Raw genomic sequence first — 21073 nt, forward strand, 5'->3', positions numbered from 1 at the left:
ACATGTTGAGTTGTGAGTGTCACCATTGTTGAGATTCATATGCTGATTGGTGATGTCTATGTGTGGCAAAATAACATGGCATTAAAAAAAAAATTCTGCATAATATTTTTACAATTGTTCAAATTAATTGAATGATCACTCGTAAGTTTAATTAGAAACAAAATCTGGGTTTACAGTGTAGCCACATGACCTAAGCTCTATCCACAGAACAAAGATATTAAGATTTGCTTCAGATTTTTGTGCATATTTGTGTGATATGAATGTAATATGAAACGTTCACTCTTTGCAAATTTCTTAAGGTGCTGGAGCTGGTTTAGGTGGTGCTGGAGCTTTTCCTGGTGGGGCTGGAGGACTTTACCCAGGGGCAGGAGGTGAAGATGCATTTTCTTTTGTAATCCCACAAAACAGCAATCAACTTTTTAATTTAAAGGAATAGTCCATTCAGAAATGGAAGTCAAGGCACGGCAAATGCATGATCGTGGCTTATCTGCTGTGTCTGTATGCAGGTGTGGGGTCTTTGGGGCTCTCTGCTGCACAGGCCAAAGCTGCTAAATATGGTAATAGTCATTATTCAATTATTTTACAGTAATAGCCACATGGCCTAAGCTCCACAGAACAAGGATATTAAGATTTTGTGCACATTTGTGTAATATGAATGTAATATGAAACGTTCACTCTTTGCACATTTCTTAAGGTGCTGGAGCTGGTTTAGGTGGGGCTGGAGCTTTTCCGGGTGGGGCTGGAGCTTTTCCTGGTGGTGCTGGAGCTTTTCCGGGTGGTGCTGGAGCTTTTCCTGGTGGTGCTGGAGCTTTTCCTGGTGGAGCTGGAGCTGGAGCTGGTTTAGGTGGTGCTGGAGCTTTTCCTGGTGGGGCTGGAGGACTTTACCCAGGGGCAGGAGGTGAAGATGCATTTTCTTTTGTAATCCCACAAAACGGCAATCAACATTTTCATATTAGGAATAGTCCATTCAGAAATGGAAGTCAAGGCACGGCAAATGCATGATCGTGGCTGATCTGCTGTGTCTGTATGCAGGTGTGGGGTCTTCAGGGCTCTCTGCTGCACAGGCCAAAGCTGCTAAATATGGTAATAATCATTATTAAATAATTTTACAGTAATAGCCACATGGCCTAAACTCTATCCACAGAACAAAGATATTAAGATTTTGTGCACATTTGTGTAATATGAATCTGTAGTATGAAAAGTTCACTCTGCAAATTTCTTAAGGTGCTGGGGGGGCTGGAGCTTTTCCGGGTGGTGCTGGAGGACTTTACCCAGGGGCAGGAGGTGAAGATGCCTTTTCTTTTGTAATCCCACAAAACAGCTATCAACATTTTCATATTAAAGGAATAGTCCATTCAGAAGTCATTTACTACAGCTACTTCAGTGTTTACATATTTCCTCAGGTATTGGCGCTGGTTTAGGTGGAGCTGGAGGTCTGCCAGGTGGTGCTGGTGAGAAATCATTTAGCTAAAAATGATTTAAGAGCTGCAATCAGCCATTGCCGTTCTATAAGAAATAGAACACCCCAAAATGGAAATCATTTACTCACTCGTGAGTAAAGTTGTGGAACAGAGAAGCCCCAGAATAGTACAAGCTGCTGCGTTTAGCATCGGGGGCTAAGGAGATCGCACAGCCTTTGACACCAATGGTCTCTACGATCTACTTAGCTCACAATGCTTTTTAGAAACTCAGCCCTGGGCAGTGGATCAGTAGTTCCCAGCATGCTTGGCAAGGCACTACATTAGATGAGTACATTTAGGGATTAATTGTTATTCATTAAAGAGAAAGATGTTGGTAGTTTATAATGTTTAATATTCAGTTGGACATTTAGAGGAGTTTCTGTTATTTAATTTTGTGGTTACCATTGTGGTGAAGAGAAGTGCTGTCAATTTCGATTTTCACTTTGATGCAATAATGTTTAATAACCCCAAATCACAACTTATCATTTAAGTAAAATACAGGTGCGCATGTGTCGAATGTGTGGAAATTGTATGTTGGGTCAATATAACTAAATTCCCTTGTTTTATGTTACATCAAACTGATTGAAGTAGGTTACAAAAACAAAATTAGAATTCGTTGGCAGAATCAGGTAGAAATACCTATTTAAAGCAACGACTGTACATGTTCACTTTTTACAGTATAGTTACAAACTATAAATTCCACTTTAACATGTGTACATGTATTTATTTGTGCAAACTGGCCACTTATATCAGAATAAACAGTTGCTTTATCTCGATGGTCCACTTTAGACACGACTAACTAAGTATCTTTGCAACTACATGTAATTGAGTATTAGTATACTGTAGTAGACTGGTAGGTTAGGGTTCAGGCTAGTAAGATGACATGTAGCTCCACAATTACTAATAGTCAGTAGATTAGTCTGTTGGGGGTGCATCGAAATATAGTGTTGGCAGATATTAAGCAGACAGTCTATTAATACTCTAATGACTGCTAGTTGACATGTAGTTACAAAAGTTACTTATAGTTAACAGAATGTCTAAAGTGGACTATCGAAATGAAGTGTTACCAAATAAACTGTTCCCTCTGAGCAGGCACAGGTGTTCTTACACCAGCTCAAGCTAAAGCAGCTAAATATGGTGAGTACACTGATGCATTATCCTGATATATTATGAGGCCCATAAGTGGTTCTTTGGCAAGTCTAGCGTTTGAAGTTCCCTACCACATTATCAACTGATAAACCGATAACATGGTTTTTGGCTTGAAAATGTGTTTTTGCGGTTTGACTAGGTGCTGGTCCTGGTGTTACTGGAATTGGTGGTGTAACAAACACAGGCAGACTCTTTCCTGGGGTAGGAGGTGAGATGCATATGTGTGCCTTAGATGTAAATGACAGACGGTTTAGTAGAATGATACAATATTGATCAACTACCCCTCCCCCTGTGTCAAGGTACTGGTGCACTCTCCCCTGCTCAGGCAAAAGCTGCTAAATATGGTAAGCATTTATCCATATTTAAGCTCCAATTTTTTCTTCAAAACAATGAGAAAATAATCCTGGTCCCTGTAAAAACAACAACAGAACAACTGTGAACATGCTGATATCAGGAGAAGGGCTGCACCATTTGGGGACAATTGTAGAGAATTACAAACATGCGCACATATATTCAAACGCACATAACTATAGAATTAATTCTTGATGCGCACGTGAGCGCCATCAGTGTTTCTCACAGGTTCGCGTTTAAAGTCTGTGTAGAGAGAACGGTGTCGTCTTAGCGGCCCCTAATTTAATAACAAATTATCCTTTCGACGGAAGTGAATCAATCAAAACTAACTTTAGCTGGAAAATAACATTATTCAAGAACCGCTATAAAGCCAAAACAATCTGTTACCTTAAATTATACGTTTATCTCTGTAAAGCAGCTTTGAAACAATCTACATTGCTAAAGCGCTATATAAATGAAGATCACTTGACTTGACAAAATATCATTGAAAAAAAAATTTTTTGGTTAAAATTGCGATTTAAAATTCACACACACACAACAGCAACAAAAAATATATAATGAACACCAGGTTTGTTGTGTATATACTTACATATACTTGTAGGACTGCATAAATTAATAACAATAATAATAATTTTACTTTACAGAAATGCCGGCGGCCTATAACAATAAATCATAAAAAAAAAGGAACACTTCAGTACACTACACTAGAGAAACATATGGATTATCATATGTTACTTAAAATGTTTCATTCGTTTAGACATTATGAAATGAGATTGCAGTAAAAACATGTAACCTAATGTTTGGCGCTTTATGCTTTTCAAATGCACAGCACGAGTGACCCTAACTCACAGCGCTTGCAGAGAATATTTACTGAAGCGATCGAGCCGCTCCTCATATGAAACATTATTGTTACGATTTCATACATTTTAGTCTGGCACCAGTTCAACTGGTACAATGTGAAGTTTATGCAACAATAACACGCTAACTATTATACTGTAACTGGGAATACATTTCTTACCTTAAAAATCTTTCTTATCTTCAAATCACACTCTTCTTCTGAGGTAAATCCAGTGTAAACTCACAGCGTCTTCCAAACTCGATGAAAATCAGAGGAATGATGAAGTTTCATTCTCTGTTTTGAGGTAATGAGGGTGTTTATAGGTGCTTTTCTTTCACGTGGACAATTTGCATGTGAATCGCTTGTGCACGCGTGGGTGTGGTCACATCAGAGGTAATGAGCAGACGTTTGAGAAACTACTGCTCGTTACTTTCATACGGATTACTTAAACAGAGAATATTTGTTATTGATATTATTTACATCTTTTAAAATAGACACTTTAAGCTTTCTAACGAGCTTCTCTGTGTGGCAAGTATTCGCTGTCGCATTCTTCACACTGAGAGATGGCAAAACACACATCATGTTTATTTTCTTGATTTCAAAATCTTGATTTTTATTATGACTGTACACAAATAAAAGTAGACATTTAACAGTTTTGAATGATGAAAAATTGACCAAGTTATTTGAGTCTCTTTCGCACTGATAAGAAAAAAAGCACACCCAAACAAGCCACTCAATGTCTTTATGGTTACCAGGAAAGTACAAGCAAAAGTTAGGTTATAACTAAACTCTGCAGGACAGTGGTCCTCCTGGAGGAAGATTGAAATATAGCATTGGCAATGTCAAACTGAGAGATCATGGTTCTGCCTTGCTCCAGGTGCAGGAGCAGTTCCTGGTGGTGCTGGGATTGTGCCAGGAGCCGGAGGGGTCTACCCTGCAACAGGAGGTATAAGTCTGTCTGTACAATATATCCAGAAGATCATAAAATAAGTGATGTTCAGGGTCAGTAACGGCCCTTTCCCAAATGACATTCTTAATCTTTGCAGTCTGCCTCCAAGTTCACATTTTTATCGGTCCTAGAAAAACTTTCCTGTCAAATAAACATTGTCCTAATCCTAATCCTATTCCTAACCTCACCAGAAAAAAGGATGTCCTACATGGCAAAATCAAGTTCTCCTTTCAGTGACATAATGTTGCTGTTGGTAGTAGTGCGCTGTCAGTGTAGGTTCAGCTAAAAAATGATTTGACGGCACAAAGCAGGGAACTAGGTAGCACACTTTTGAATGACAAAATGACAAATGTGACACTCTACTGAATATACTAGTCCATTTAATTTGGGACATGGCCAATTTTGCCCATATCTATAAAAATTTTCACATATTTTCCATTAAAATCATCATAGAGTCTCAATACATTTATTTCTGCTTTCTTTACAAGGTCTGACACCCGCTCAAGCCAAAGCAGCTAAATACGGTAAGATAGATTTGAATGATTCAGTCTAAGACCAGATATCCAAAGCATATTATAATGTATTCTTCTCTGATCTCCTAGGTTTGGGTGGGGCAGGTGGAGCTGGTGCTGGGCCTGGTTTTGGAGGACTGTACCCTGGAGCAGGAGGTGAGGGGGAACAAACAATCGAAACTAACTAGCTATTTGAGGCACTAGGTTACAAAATATTCTGGATGGATTTTAGAGTCTCAGGGGCATTTTTTTAAGTGGTTCACTGCTTATTTCAATAAAATATTTTACAAATATTAAAACATTTAAAAGAAAGATGATCTCAAACAACTTGTGTCTTTTTTCGTAGGTGCAGGTGGAGTACCAGTTGGTGGAGTAGCGGGGGGAGCTGGAGCAATTCCTGGAGCAGCACCAGGAGCTGGAGGTGAGTTTTACATCACGCTAATATTGCATCTGATGAAACCTAAAATTCATCTGGCGTCGGTGTGACAGTGCGAGACAGCGGTGGTCGCGATCCTCTAGCGCTCATGTTCTTTTCTTTGATTGTTGTTTGGTAAGAGGGCGTTCAGAGTGAGTGCTTCACTGTGCGTGCTACACCATCCCCTGCCAGTCTTTTCCGCGGCCATTTCTCCTGTGTGCTTCGGCACCTTAGAGAGCTATTTCCTGAAAGAGTAACACGGGTGTGACTGCGTCTTTTTCAAGATGTCATATCAACTGTGTGTTTCTGGGTTCGGTCGTTCCCTGGCGCAGATTGACGGACATGAAAACTGCATCACGTGTCAGGGCATTCAGCACGCTGAAGCAGCGTTTGTGGATGACTCATGTTCCCATTTCGGTAGTATGACCATCGCCATGTTACGGTCAAGACTCCTATACATCAAACGAGGTGGGGTCCCCTTACCTATGCCTCGATCTAGTGTTTCTTTCGGCCAACCCCAAAAGAGGGCTACTTAGACGAATAGCGAGGGTGACTTGAGGATCACAGTGAGGGCTTCTCCACCCAGTACCCAATCCCTGTGGGCCCCTCACTTCTCTCAAACACCGCAAGCCTTGAAGCTTCCAGCGGAGCGCACTGGCCCCTCTCATGACCGGCCAGTCGTTTAATTTGGGGCTCCCCCTGCCGACCAGATGTTAATCAGAGTATCGGAGGGTGAGCTTGAGTCTGGAGATGAGGACTTGGCTGCACTTCCTCCTTCTGGGAGAGTTGCGTTGCCCGAACCTGATCCAAAGTTGATGGCTATGCTCTCCCGGGCCGCAGAGAGGGTTGGGTTCGAGTGGATTCTTCCACCGTGTCCCGAACCCTTGAGGTTGGACAATTGGTATCTCTATTCCATTTAATTTGAGACATGGCCAATTATGTCCATAATGTCCATATCTGTAGCATTTTCACATATCTTCCATTTCAATGATCATAGAGTCTCAATACATTTATTTCTGCTTTCTTTACAAGGTCTGACACCCGCTCAAGCCAAAGCAGCTAAATACGGTAAGATTAATTTGAATGATTCAGTCTAAGACCAGATATCCACAGCATCTTATAATGTATTCTTCTCTGATCTCCTAGGTTTGGGTGGAGCAGGTGGAGCTGGTGCTGGGCCTGGTTTTGGAGGACTGTACCCTGGAGCAGGAGGTGAGTGGGAACAAACAATCGAAACTAACTAGCTTTTTGAGGCACTTGGTAAACAAAATATCCATGAGCAGAACTGTACATTCTTCCTTCTCGTCAAATCTCAGATGGCAGTTATTGGCTCCAATATTAGCTGCTAAGTTTTTCTCTTTTATCAGTTCAATTAAAATGTGTGACACAGTTAGTTTGGCCACTATCTTGGATTTTGATTAAAAAATAAATAAATAATAAAAGCTACTCCAGAAAATGACAAGGACAGACGTTAAGTCGACGTCACATACATATTGGAATTACGCCAGGGAGCCTATCATCTTCAAGTGTTAACAGAACGAGCCAATGCACATTGGCATGCACGATTTGCATCTCGCGCTCCACTCCACAGCGCGTGTATAAATAGGTAGCGGGTGTACGTACCATTTGCCTTTCGCTTCGGAGCCAAACAGTTCTCTATGACTCTGAAGAGTGTTGGCTTGCAACAAGCAAGTATGTTGAGCTCTTCTGGAAGAAGTCTCTTATCTGGTGTCTGTGTGACAGTGCGAGACAGCGGTGGTCACAAGCCTCTAGTGCTCTCAACTGCTGTTTTAACAGCATTTTTTTATTTGATTGTTGGTTGATTAGAGGGTGTTCAGTGTGAGTGCTTCACTGTGCGGGCTACACTATCCCCTGGCAGTGTTTGCCGCGGCCATTTCTCCAGTGTGCTTCGGCACCTTAGAGAGCTATTTCCTGAAAGAGTAACACGGGTGTGACTGCGTCTTTTTCAAGATGTCATATCAACTGTGTGTTTCTGGGTTCGGTCGTTCCCTGGCGCAGATTGACGGTCACGAAAACTGCATCACGTGTCTGGGCATTCAGCACGCTGAAGCAGCATTTGTGGATGACTCATGTTCACATTTCGGGAATATGACCATCGCCATGTTACGGTCAAGACTCCTATACATCAAACGAGGTGGGGTCCCCTTATCTATGCCTCAATCTAGTGTTTCTTTCGGCCAACCCCAAAAGAGGGCTACTTAGACGAATAGCCAGGGTGACTTGAGGATCACAGTGAGGGCTTCTCCACCCAGTACCCAATCCCTGTGGGCCCCTCACTTCTCTCAAACACCGCAAGCCTTGAAGCTTCCGGCTGAGCTCACTGGCCCCTCTCATGACCGGCCAGTCATTTAATTTGGGGCTCCCCCTGCCGACCAGATGTCAATCGTAGTATCGGAGGGTGAGCTTGAGTCTGGAGATGAGGACTTGACTGCACTTCCTCCTTCTGGGAGAGTTGCGTTGCCCAAGGCTGATCCAGAGTTGATGGCTATGCTTGCCCGGGCCGCAGAGAGGGTTGGGTTCGAGTGGAATCTTCCACCGTGTCCCGAACCCTCGAGGTTGGACGATTGGTATCTCTAGTCCCTTTAATTTGGGATATGGCCAATTATGTCCATAATGTTCATATCTATAGCATTTTTCACATAAGTTCCATTACAATGATCATAGAGTCTCAATACATTTATTTCTGCTTTCTTTACAAGGTCTGACACCCGCTCAAGCCAAAGCAGCTAAATACGGTAAGATAGAATTGAATGATTCAGTCTAAGACCAGATATCCACAGCATATTATAATGTATTCTTCTCTGATCTCCTAGGTTTGGGTGGAGCAGGTGGAGCTGGTGCTAGGCCTGGTTTTGGAGGACTGTACCCTGGAGCAGGAGGTGAGTGGGAACAAACAATCGAAACTAACTAGCTTTTTGAGGCACTTGGTAAACAAAATATCCATGATCACAACTGTAAATTCTCGTCAAATCTCAGATGGCAGTTATTGGCTTCAATATTAGCTACTAAGTTTTTCTCTTTTATCAATTCAATTAAAATTTGTGCCACAGTTAGTTTGGCCACTATCTTGGATTTTGGTTAAAAAATAAAATAAAATAAAAGCTACTCCTGCAAAAAACAAGGACAGACTAGCTGCCTGAGATCAAGCCACTCAAAAGTTACTGGATGGATTTGGAGTTTGGATGGATTTGGAGTCTCAGGGGCATTTTTTAAAAAGTGGTTCACTACTTATTTTATTAAAATATTTTACAAATATTAAGACATTTAAAAGAAAGATGATCTCAAACAACTTGTGTCTTTTTTCGTAGGTGGAGGTGGTGTACCAGTTGGTGGAGTAGCGGGGGGAGCTGGAGCAATTCCTGGAGCAGCACCAGGAGCTGGAGGTGAGTTTTACATCACGCTTATACTGCATCTGATAAAACCTAAAATTCATGTTGTGAGGTAAAAAATGCTGCTAATAATAAAGTGTTTTTCTAAAAAAATATGTTAATAATTGTAGAAATTTCTTTACCAATTCCTTTTATTTTAGTGTATCCAGGTGGAGTGAAGCCTCCTAAATATGGTAAGAAAAGTATTAATTACAATGTATAGGTGCATGACTTAATTGTATGTAAACAATTATAAACAAAGTATAATTTTCTAAAAATAAAGTCAAAAAATTAATCCGTTCACATCACAAGCACTTGGGATAGTTAGTGCTAAGCAGTAAAAAGTGCTATGCTGAATTAGCACTTTCACAGGCCTTTTACCAGACATTATGTGTGCTATAATAAAAACTTCAGAAATAAAATGACACTGATTGGCTGCCCATGACTTGTCTGTAGGAGGAGGGGCTGGTGTTTTCCCAGGCTACGGTTCTGTTGCTGGGATCGGAGGACTTCCTGGAGCTGTGCCTGGGGCTGGAGGTGCAGTATATGTTGATTTGTCTCAATTTCTCACAACTGTTGTTTGTCAGTTAACTCTTTTTGTTTCTCGATGTAGCCTGTTTTTGGTTAATATTTCGTAACAGTGATCAATGTTTTCAGGGCTAGGAGCTGGCGTCAAACCTCCTAAATATGGTATGGGTTTGACTCTTTTCTTAGACACTGTCTAGTGTGCATTGGCAATGTTCTGTAAGATAAATAGTTTGCACTTTTTATTGTGCCATATATTTGTGCTGGAATGTTGTTTGTAATAGACAATTATTGTGGGGATATTATAATATGAACTATTTAAATTACTACCCTGTACATACATACAGTACTGTCAGTAGACTATTGCTTGGTCAAAGATTATGCTGTTGTGGCCTTAGGAGTACCTGGAGGAACAGGTTTCGGAGTCCCTGGAGGAGTCCCCGGGGGAGTACCAGGAGGAGTCCCTGGAGGAGTACCAGGAGGAGTACCAGGAGGAGTACCAATAACTGGAGCTGGAGGTATCACTGCTTTATTCTGGAAAGCATGATGGAAAAACTGAATTAGCTGACATGTTAGACATAAAAATCTTTTTTTGAGATTTTGGATGGGCTTCAGGATTGTATTGTAATGCTCATCTGTTTATATTTGTTTGTTTAAGGATACCCTGCTGGTGCCAAAGCTCTTAAATATGGTATTTATATTAGCTGAGTATTTTAATATAAACCAGAGAATAGGAACATTGAATTGTCTGCTCTAAATCAAAATTCTTCATGTAGGTTTGGGTGGTGGTGGTGGTTTACCAGGAGGGACTGGATTTGTGCCTGGGCTCCAGAGACCAGGTAATATTAGAGAGATTATATATGATTTCTTCAGTAATTTTACTTGCTCTGGTTTACATTGTATTCAAGCTTGCCTAGCCATATACCATTTTTTTCTATTTAGCATCTGAAGAGTCTGTTGCAACACCAAATGAAATAGCTTGTTAAATTACTTTAGGCTTTGAAAGCATATATATTTGTACTGTAACCATGTCCCTTGAAACAGATTGGATTTGGATGTTTGAAAATATAGCTCATGCTCAATTAATTGGAAACATGACCGAGCATGTTTGTCTCATTAATACTACATGGCTTCTCTCAAATTAAGCTCGCTGCTGTGAAAGTATTTGGCACCACTTTTGTTTTATGGGGTATGGGATTGGAGCTTGGGCCAGACCCTTAAGTAAAGTAAGAACAGCCCCTGGATATTATATTCAGGTGTAGTAAATTGTGAACCTTTTTGTGGCAGTGTCTCCTGCCAAGGACGCTTGAGGCGATAGGCTGGAGTGACTTGCTGGCGGGGGGAGGGATGAAGTCGCTGCCGTTCACCTGGCAAGTCACTCCATCCCATTGAGTGTCCATGGAGGCAGACTCGGATGGAACCCGCGAATGTACAACATAACTTTAATCACAAATAAATATAAACAAAACGAAAGTGAAGTGAAGTGGCAGCCCCTCACAGATAACTGCCACATAAAGTAAGACAAAACAACACATAAAGTCCAGGCTTGTTCCTCTCTCACCTTCCACTGTCGTCCCTCCTCCTTTTATCCTTCCGGAGCTCATTCGTGTGACTCGAGACCGGTCACCGCCACTGGCATCGCCCCGATCCCACGGCTCTCGGCCCCACCCTGCTTCCCACACTGTTAAAAGCTCATACCTCCAAACAATACAGGTGCACAAAGCAGGACTATTTGTTTAGTTCAGTGGCACATTTGTGACTTGTAATGGGCAAATAGAATATGAATTACATAAGGTGAAAATAAAGTAAAGTAAAGCAGTGTAGGCAAATTCCGCTTCCGCTGTAGACGACTGAGATGGTCTATTCGCTACTTTTGTCTGCTAACTGCTGACTATTTTTCTGAACAACTAGTTACAAGTAAAAATGTGTTGATAGCAAGACCTAAAGAGCAGTTACAGAGCCTTTAAATTTGGAAATGTTCTACCGGTATTATTTATTATGGTTTATAAAATGTTGGTTTGCTAAGATTTTTGCGATACCTCATTTTTTAGTTTGCCAGTTACAGACTGTTACAACCATGACAGCATGACCTTCCTTAAGTCTAATGGCATTTGTGCTGTCATTAGGTTTGGGCGGAGCTGGAGGAGTCCTAGGTGGAGTTGGAACAGGAACTGGATATCCTATTGGAGGTGAAATTACATTTTCAAATATTCAACCAATAAAGTACACTACAACTTCATGTGAGACAACAACACGAGGTGCCGCAATACATGCAGAGTTCTAAACTAGTAGCTAAGCATCATAGCCTTAAACTTGATGTAAGCAGAGACTGAAACGTTCTGGAGTGAGACAAAAGAGGTGTAACATGCAGTCTGCCTCTTGGGTTCATTGAAAACCAAACGTGACGCTGCAATCTGTATTGTTTACAGTGGATTTATTGAGCAAGCAGTAAGGCCACTTAAAAAAAGCAATCTTCAGTCTAGAGATGACAAGAGTTTGGACCAGGAGTTCAGACAGAAAGGGTATGATCTTATGTTAATGAGCCTAGATCAGTGATAATGCTGTGTTGAATTAGACAGGCCGGAATGACACTAGGCTGAGTTGGAGGTGGTTTTGTTGCATCCAGGCTTAGGCAAGTTAAGATGCAGCCATTGTGTGATCATCATACTAGGACGAGAAACAGAGCTGCATGTCATCAGCATAACAGTGGAAGGAAAATCCATCTGCCTGAATGATAGGTGCCAGTGCTGGTGTGTATATGAAGAAGTAGAGAGGGACAAGAATCGAACCCTGAGGTACCCAGTAGTTAACTGATGTGACAGGTCCTGCAGAATGAAGTGGATGATTTTCCACCAACCTAGGCTAATACATAGCAATACAGTCTTCCTTGAATGTCTGCCTAAAGAATTGTTGTCTAGCAGGATATTCTACTTGAGGAAAATTATAAATGATTGTTGAAGAAGGGGAGAAAACGTTCGAGGGGCAGGTGGTAGGAGAGGTAGAAGCTTCTGGAACAGGAGAGAAAAGAGAAGAGCCACAGTTGCATTTGTGTGGTATACAAGGCGAGTTACATTTGTGTGGTTTACTAGGCAGGTTACATTTGTGTGGTTTACTAGGCAGGTTACATTTGTGTGGTATACTAGGTGAGTTGCATTTGTGTGGTTTACTAGGCAGGTTACATTTGTGTGGTATACTAGACGAGTTGCATTTGTGTGGTATACTAGGCGAGTTACATTTGTGTGGTATACTAGGCGAGTTACATTTGTGTGGTATACTAGGCGAGTTGCATTTGTGTGGTATACTAGGCGAGTTGCATTTGTGTGGTATACTAGGCGAGTTGCATTTGTGTGGTATACTAGGCGAGTTGCATTTGTGTGGTATACTAGGCAGGTTACATTTGTGTGGTTTACTAGGCGAGTTGCATTTGTGTGATATACTAGGCGAGTTACATTTGTGTGGTATACTAGGCGAGTTACATTTGTGTGGTATACTAGGCGAGATACATTTGTGTGGTATACTAGGCAGGTTACATTTGTGTGGTATACTAGGCGAGTTACATTTGTGTGGTATACTAGGCGAGTTGCATTTGTGTGGTATACTAGGCGAGTTGCATTTGTGTGGTATACTAGGCGAGTTGCAATTGTGTGGTATACTAGACGAGTTGCATTTGTGTGGTATACTAGGCGAGTTGCATTTGTGTGGTATACTAGGCGAGTTGCATTTGTGTGGTATACTAGGCGATTTGCATTTGTGTGGTATACTAGGCGAGTTGCATTTGTGTGGTATACTAGGCGAGTTGCATTTGTGTGGTATACTAGGCGAGTTACATTTGTGTGGTATACTAGGCGAGTTACATTTGTGTGGTATACTAGGCGAGTTACATTTGTGTGGTATACTAGGCGAGTTGGATTTGTGTGGTATACTAGACGAGTTGCATTTGTGTGGTATACTAGGCGGGTTACATTTGTGTGGTATACTAGGCGAGTTACATTTGTGTGGTATACTAGGCAAGTTACATTTGTGTGGTATACTAGGCGAGTTACATTTGTGTGGTATACTAGGCGGGTTGCATTTGTGTGGTATACTAGGCGAGTTACATTTGTGTGGTATACTAGGTAGGTTACATTTGTGTGGTATGGTATACTAGGCGAGTTACATTTGTGTGGTATACTAGGCGAGTTGCATTTGTGTGGTATACTAGGCGGGTTGCATTTGTGTGGTATACTAGGCGAGTTGCATTTGTGTGGTATACTAGGCGAGTTGCATTTGTGTGGTATACTAGGCGAGTTGGATTTCTGTGGTATACTAGACGAGTTACATTTGTGTGGTATACTAGACGAGTTGCATTTGTGTGGTATACTAGGCAGGTTACATTTGTGTGGTATACTAGGCGAGTTACATTTGTGTGGTATACTAGGCGAGTTACATTTGTGTGGTATACTAGGCGGGTTGCATTTGTGTGGTATACTAGGCGAGTTGCATTTGTGTGGTATACTAGGCGAGTTGCATTTGTGTGGTATACTAGGCGAGTTGGATTTCTGTGGTATACTAGACGAGTTACATTTGTGTGGTATACTAGACGAGTTGCATTTGTGTGGTATACTAGGCGAGTTGCATTTGTGTGGTATACTAGGCGAGTTGGATTTGTGTGGTATACTAGACGAGTTGCATTTGTGTGGTATACTAGGCGAGTTGGATTTGTGTGGTATACTAGACGAGTTGCATTTGTGTGGTATACTAGGCGGGTTACATTTGTGTGGTATACTAGGCGAGTTACATTTGTGTGGTATACTAGGCAAGTTACATTTGTGTGGTATACTAGGCGAGTTACATTTGTGTGGTATACTAGGCGGGTTGCATTTGTGTGGTATACTAGGCGAGTTACATTTGTGTGGTATACTAGGTAGGTTACATTTGTGTGGTATGGTATACTAGGCGAGTTGCATTTGTGTGGTATACTAGGCGAGTTGCAATTGTGTGGTATACTAGACGAGTTGCATTTGTGTGGTATACTAGGCGAGTTGCATTTGTGTGGTATACTAGGCGAGTTGCATTTGTGTGGTATACTAGGCGATTTGCATTTGTGTGGTATACTAGGCGAGTTGGATTTGTGTGGTATACTAGACGAGTTGCATTTGTGTGGTATACTAGGCGAGTTACATTTGTGTGGTATACTAGGCGAGTTGCATTTGTGTGGTATACTAGGCGATTTGCATTTGTGTGGTATACTAGGCGAGTTGCATTTGTGTGGTATACTAGGCGAGTTGCATTTGTGTGGTATACTAGGCGAGTTACATTTGTGTGGTATACTAGGCGAGTTACATTTGTGTGGTATACTAGACGAGTTGCATTTGTGTGGTATACTAGGCGAGTTGCATTTGTGTGGTATACTAGGCGAGTTGGATTTGTGTGGTATACTAGACGAGTTGCATTTGTGTGGTATACTAGGCGAGTTACATTTGTGTGGTATACTAGACGAGTTACATTTGTGTGGTATACTAGACGAGTTGCATTTGTGTGGTATACTAGGCGAGTTGCATTTGTGTGGTATACTAGGTGGTTATGAATTTGTTATGCTGAGAATTTATTGCTAATGACTATAACCTTATCTGAGAAATACTACAAAGGTAAAGTCATTATCCATTATGCTACAAAATAATGAAATATTTTCTCAATTGTGCAGCAATGTAAACATAGATTTCATATTTTCTCAGGATATGGAACCGGAGCGAAACCACCTAAATACGGTAAATGGTTATAATTGTTTTAAAAACAAACAGGAATTTCAACACATTAGATCAGGGGTCTCCAAACTCATTCCTGGAGGGCCACTGTCCTGCAGAGTTTAGCTCCAACCCCAATTGAACACACCTGGATCAGTGTTAGTGTCTTACTAGGCCCAGTAAGACAAAGGCTGAATCCGAAATCGCCCCCCATACCCTCAAATAGGGCGTTATTTGAGGGGACAGCCATTTGTAGTAGTGTCCGAAACCACAGTGGACATTATTGAGTGCTCTTATTCAATCCCACATTGCACTGCAATAACGAGTGTACAACCAGTGTACACTCAAAGGCTGTCCGAATTCACTCACTCTTTTTCATTCACTCCTTTAAATGAACGGTATAAGGGGACTAACTTAGGGAATAGTGAATGAGGGTTTAGGGGGCGATTTCGGATTCAGCCTGTGTCTTACTGGGCCTTGTAAGACACTGACACTGATCCAGGTGTGTTCAATTGAGGTTGGAGCTAAACTCTGCACGACAGTGGACCTCCAGGACCGAGTTTGGACCCTCACACTGGTCTTCAATCCTGCTCCTGGAGGGCCACTGTCCTGCAGAGTTTAGTTCCAACCCTAATCAAACACACCTGAATCAGTTCATCAATCTCTTCAGGATCGCTTGAAAATACAAAGGCAGGTGTGCTGAAGCAGGTTGAAACTAAACTCTGCAGGACAGTGGCCCTCCAGGAGCAGGATTGAAGACCAGTGTGTCTATTAGATAATCTCTAGACCAGTGGTGCCCAATCCTGTTCCTGGAGCCACCTTCCCGCAGAATTTGGTCCCAGCCCTGCTCCAACTCACCTGCTGGTAGTTTCTAGTAATCCACCTTAATTAGCTAGTTCAGGTGTTTGATTGGGTTGGAGATAAACTCTGCAAGATGTTATCCCTCAAGGGGGATTATCCCTCCTAAACTAAAAAATCAATGTTTAATAAAGTTAGCATGAAATGACAATTCTCTGTTTGTTAAATGCATGTTATAGATATTATTGTGGATGGTATGTTGGTTTATATGTTTTATTTTTTTTAAATACCTTTTAAATCAAAATTGAATAACTCAAAACCGGTCTCGAGGACCCACTGCTCTGCATATTATGTGTGTCTTAACACACTTGATTCAGATCATCAGCATTAGGTGAACTGACTGCGTCAGATAAGAGATGTGACAAAATGTGTAGAGCGGTTGGTCCACAGGACCAGGATTGAAAACCACTGTCACAACTGGATCTTCCAGTGAAAACGTCTCTCTGGTGACGTATGCAGGACTTTTCTAAACATTTAAACTCGCTCACGCTAAACTGCCTTCAGTTTTATGTGCCATGCCCACATCCAAACAACAATGATGAATAAAAGTTCCTATCCTAAAATAGTTTTTTCTCTTTTGATAATACGTTACACTCAGAAATACATCGCAATATGAAGGAAAAGATCTGTAGCTACTTGAGTTTCATCGCGATTTTAATGACATATTTAATGTCTAGGTGTACCTGGTGGAGTACCTGGTGGTGTACCTGGTGGTGTTCCTGGTGGTGTTCCTGGTGGTGTACCTGGTGGTGTTCCTGGTGGTGTACCTGGTGGTGTTCCTGGTGGTTTTCCTGGTGGTGTACCTGGTGGAGTACCTGGTGGTGTTCCTGGTGGTGTACCTGGAGGTCTCTTTTTTCTCACTAACAGCTGCACCATTTAATCAAGAAATGTATTGCTTAAAGATTACTGCTCACTTTTGCTTAAAGGGGTCATGACATGAGAAAACAAATTTGCCTTGATCTTTTGGTATATAAGAGGTCTTTGTACCATTAAAACGTCCTGCAAGTTTCATAGCTTAAGACGTCCTCCCCATTATAAACGAATCATTTATTTAATCAAGCTCTAAATACAGCTCGTTCTGGATCCATGGTAAGATCTTCACGGTACGAAGTGACGTACCAGCGTTTGCATATGACCGCCTCCAGCACAAGACAACTACGCTTAAAGCGCAAGACAACTACGCTCATTTCGTATCGTCGCGCCCGCGCGCTGCGCGCCTCACAAGTGTTCAGTCGACGGACAGCGAGTGGGTCTGTGTACAGGGAAATTACGATGCCACGCAGATGTGCTGTTCCTGGCTGTGGACAAACAACATCTTTGAATACGCTGCGAAAGATCCAGTCGTCAGGGAAAAATGGATGCACTTTATTTGGTCCCACTTTATATTAAGTGGCCCTAATACCTGTGAACTTACATGGTAACTACATGTGTACATAGTATGTAACTACAGTGTAAGTACACATTAGTACATAGTATCTACAGCTGTAACATTTGCGTAACTACACATATGTAACAACCCTCAGAATAGTATGTGTAAGTACAAATGTGTAACAGGACATTGGTAACAACATTTTTTCACTTCAGTAAGTACACATGTGTAACAGTAATTATGTAACTACATTTTGTAACAACAATATGTAGCCTATTTGTTGTTCCACTTCCACATGCAGTTTTAGATACTGCAGTTACCAGTTGGAATACATGTATTTATGACTGGCAGGACTAATGTTGAATTACAACTAAAGTTTCACCTTGTGATACCAGTGTTACATGGTAACTCCTCAGGAACTGTCCACTTAATATAAAGTGTAATTGTTAAGGTAATTGTTGTGTACATCAACTGGTAACTGCAGTATCTAAGACTGCATGTGGAAGTGGAACAACAAATAGGCTACATGTTGTTACAAAATGTAGTTACATAATTCCTGTTACACTGAAAAAAGTGTTGTTACCAATGTCCTGTTACACATTTGTACTTACACATACCATTACGTGGGTTGTTACATACGTGTAGTTACACTAATAATACAGTTGTAGATACTATGTACCAATGTGTACTTACACTGTAGTTACATTCTATGTACACATGTAGTTACCATGTTAGTTCACAGGTATTAGGGCCACTTAATATAAAGTGGGACCCTTTATTTTTTGCGGACGTCTCAGTCACGGCAGTGTTAGTTTAAGCGTTTGTTCTATACATTTGAAGGTTGACTGTTTTGAGAACAAATCCCAAAATGATGCTGGCTTTGCCAGAAAACTGTTGCTCAAAGATAAGTCCATGCTGATTATTCTGGGCTCAACAACGACGACGCAAACTGTAAGTAATGTATTAAAAACTTTAAACTACTTTTTAAATACGCTGATGTTCTGGCTGGGGGCGTTAATAATTGATGCATAGGCACTGACGTTAGCCAATCATAACAGTGGGCGTTAACACTGAACTCTTAAAGGGGAAACACCCCCAAAACAGACTGTTTGGATCAGAGGATGAGAAACAGGGTGGGGAAAGGTCATAAATCACTACATTTTAAAAGTTTTTTGTAAAAAAAAACTATAGTAATACTATAATTGCACCTAAGGGAACATATTAATAAAATAAAAAAAAACCATGTCATGACCCCTTTAAACTCTGAAAAGTCTTTAAAAGGTTTAAATGAAACTTGTGATCTAAAAGATTAGTTCTATAAATTGAATTTATGCCATTACAGGGTACCCAGCAGGAGTTAAACCTCCAAAATACGGTGAGAGACATTAACATTTTGTACCCTTATCTAAATACATTTTAGTTCAAACTAGTTGGCACTGATTTGAATGGGACACGGTGTGCCTGCAGGAGTTCCGGAAGGTGCAGTGGTTCCTGGTGCACCACTGCCTGGGACAGGACTGACACCGGGAGGTAACGATTCAACTGACCCATGAACAGCTCACTGTCAATGTGAGATAATAATCAGCAGGTTATCAATCAATGAGACTTATTTCATTTTTTACAGGATATCCTAGTGGAGTCAAACCTCCTAAAACTGGTACGGTAGTTCATATACATTATAGCTTCACACACTGCTCCATCTAAACCTGTGTTCACCTGTCTTTTGTCATAAGGAAAGGGAACATAACATATAGCACCTGTTGGTTTCTTCCGAATGTGTGCTAGGTGCTGGGATCACTGGAACTGATATAGCAGCTCCTGGTGCAACACCTGGTGGTGGCGTGTTCGTGCCGGGTGGCACTGGGGTGCCCATTGCACCAAGTGGAAAACCAGGTACGAAAAATAGCCTTACTCAAACAAATGCCATGAAGCACAAAGTATATCACGCTTGAGTTGCAGTAAAAATGTGTTCATTCCACAGCAAAGTTCCCAACCCTGACCCCCTCAGGGACTGATGTACCGGGTAAGTACAAAATGGGTGACCTCTATGTACTCTCAGTTACATCTTTTCATCTGTTGTCATTAATCAGCCAGTGTTCATTATAGTACACTAATGTCAAAGATAATAGCATAAAGTCTGCCCTTCTTTGTATTTTATTGTGGCCAAGAACTGCCGACCAGGACAGGAAGAGACAGTCCGACTGGCATTTGACCAGTCAGTTGTGTGTGTGTGTGTGTGTGAGAGAGATAGATAGAGGAGAGAGACATTTGAGAGGCAGCTTGTCAGAGCTGAGACTTGAACTTGAAAATGTGAGTTACTGGGGAGATTGTGAAGCACTAGAAGACTTACACAGGCAGATGGCTTCAGGACAACTAAACACCAAACTAAGAAACTAGAGCTGCGTCCAATCGCATACTGTCTAGAAGGTACAACATTTGGTTTGAAAGTAACTTTGTGATTGTTAAAAAAGTTTGATATAGTATGGGTAGTATGCATGAAATTCAGATACTAAATCCGCCATGTTGTCATGTGACCTTTGGTGTCAGTTGCATCGCTTCACTGCGAATTACAAATCCTCTCCTGTGGCCTAGGTCGGATAAAGAAGTGTCCAGTATATGTGCACTTTTCACCTACTGTTTTACGAATACTATGCATAGACACACTACTCGGCTCACGTACTGTTCTTCATTGTAAGAGACAGATGCTAAATCTAGAACCTATAGTACATACTACTTTTAACATATTTTTGTATGGTGAGAGTAGTATGCGGTTCTGAATTCAGCAAGAGCCACTAGAATACACACAGATTGAGACACAGGTAAAGACAGTGGCCCTCATTTACAGTGATGGGAATAACGGCATTACTTTTTCCAGTAACGAGTAATCTAATTGATTACTCTTCTCATCTTAATAACGCCGTTACCGTTACTGCCAAAAAATGCGGCGCATTACTATAACTGATGAAGCTGTTATTTTTTCATCAGACCAAGTGGATCTCTGAGCGAGAGGCAAATACTTTTTTTTTACTGTTCTGCCTTGGTTAGTGGGCAGAGCACGAGACAAGCGCATAAATGCTGACGATTGGCTGAGGTAGAGTAGAATTTCTTTGTAAGCCAATCAGAGGTAGAGTTGGGCGGGTGTTCGAAAGCACGCATAGTAGTGATGGGCATTCGGCTCTTTTGACTCAGCTCAATGAAAAGAGCCGGCTCTTTTGGCTCACAAACGGCTCTTTAAATGACTTTGACTATAATATTTAAATTTTTATTACATAATTATTTAATTTCTATAGGCTAAATTTGTAAAAAATAGAGTCGGCTCTTCAGATATGCGAGCCAGCTCTCGACGTTCACCTAAAAGAGCCGGTGTTCTGACGGAACACCATACCCATCAGAATGGGATACCTTCGGTTAATGCGCATGCGCAGCAGTGGAATTAGTGGAATTGCGCATGCGTTAAATTTAAAACATCATTTCAGCATACCAGATTACAAGCGGTAAGTGTTGGTGTATTATATCGCATATTATATACACATTA

At 41.3% G+C, this 21073-nt stretch overlaps 1 protein-coding gene across 7 annotated transcripts in view; it reads left to right on the top strand.

Moving 5' to 3' along the window:
• The window catches only part of elna (elastin a), an 80046-nt gene that overhangs the window by 39672 nt on the left and 19301 nt on the right, over window positions 1-21073 (top strand). For 2 of the 7 annotated variants that reach the window (XM_079611545.1, XM_079611546.1), the window contains exons 17-48: window positions 300-371; window positions 507-557; window positions 695-898; window positions 1033-1083; window positions 1225-1284; window positions 1404-1451; window positions 2553-2597; window positions 2749-2817; window positions 2909-2953; window positions 4676-4744; window positions 5236-5271; window positions 5350-5415; window positions 5606-5680; window positions 6707-6742; window positions 6821-6886; window positions 8395-8430; window positions 8509-8574; window positions 9004-9078; window positions 9225-9257; window positions 9520-9600; window positions 9721-9753; window positions 9987-10106; window positions 10247-10279; window positions 10365-10427; window positions 11715-11777; window positions 15303-15335; window positions 16847-17014; window positions 18881-18913; window positions 19006-19068; window positions 19163-19195; window positions 19324-19431; window positions 19520-19561. In XM_079611545.1, coding sequence (XP_079467671.1) covers window positions 300-371; window positions 507-557; window positions 695-898; window positions 1033-1083; window positions 1225-1284; window positions 1404-1451; window positions 2553-2597; window positions 2749-2817; window positions 2909-2953; window positions 4676-4744; window positions 5236-5271; window positions 5350-5415; window positions 5606-5680; window positions 6707-6742; window positions 6821-6886; window positions 8395-8430; window positions 8509-8574; window positions 9004-9078; window positions 9225-9257; window positions 9520-9600; window positions 9721-9753; window positions 9987-10106; window positions 10247-10279; window positions 10365-10427; window positions 11715-11777; window positions 15303-15335; window positions 16847-17014; window positions 18881-18913; window positions 19006-19068; window positions 19163-19195; window positions 19324-19431; window positions 19520-19561 — 2076 coding nt within the window. The remainder of the gene's footprint in view (window positions 1-299; window positions 372-506; window positions 558-694; window positions 899-1032; window positions 1084-1224; window positions 1285-1403; window positions 1452-2552; window positions 2598-2748; window positions 2818-2908; window positions 2954-4675; window positions 4745-5235; window positions 5272-5349; window positions 5416-5605; window positions 5681-6706; window positions 6743-6820; window positions 6887-8394; window positions 8431-8508; window positions 8575-9003; window positions 9079-9224; window positions 9258-9519; window positions 9601-9720; window positions 9754-9986; window positions 10107-10246; window positions 10280-10364; window positions 10428-11714; window positions 11778-15302; window positions 15336-16846; window positions 17015-18880; window positions 18914-19005; window positions 19069-19162; window positions 19196-19323; window positions 19432-19519; window positions 19562-21073) is intronic. The other 5 variants (XM_079611548.1, XM_079611547.1, XM_079611550.1 and 2 more) reach the window with 5 other exon arrangements.

The sequence above is a fragment of the Phoxinus phoxinus genome (genome assembly GCF_949152265.1).
Source record: "Phoxinus phoxinus genome assembly, chromosome: 4".
In the NCBI taxonomy this organism is placed as follows: domain Eukaryota; kingdom Metazoa; phylum Chordata; class Actinopteri; order Cypriniformes; family Leuciscidae; genus Phoxinus; species Phoxinus phoxinus.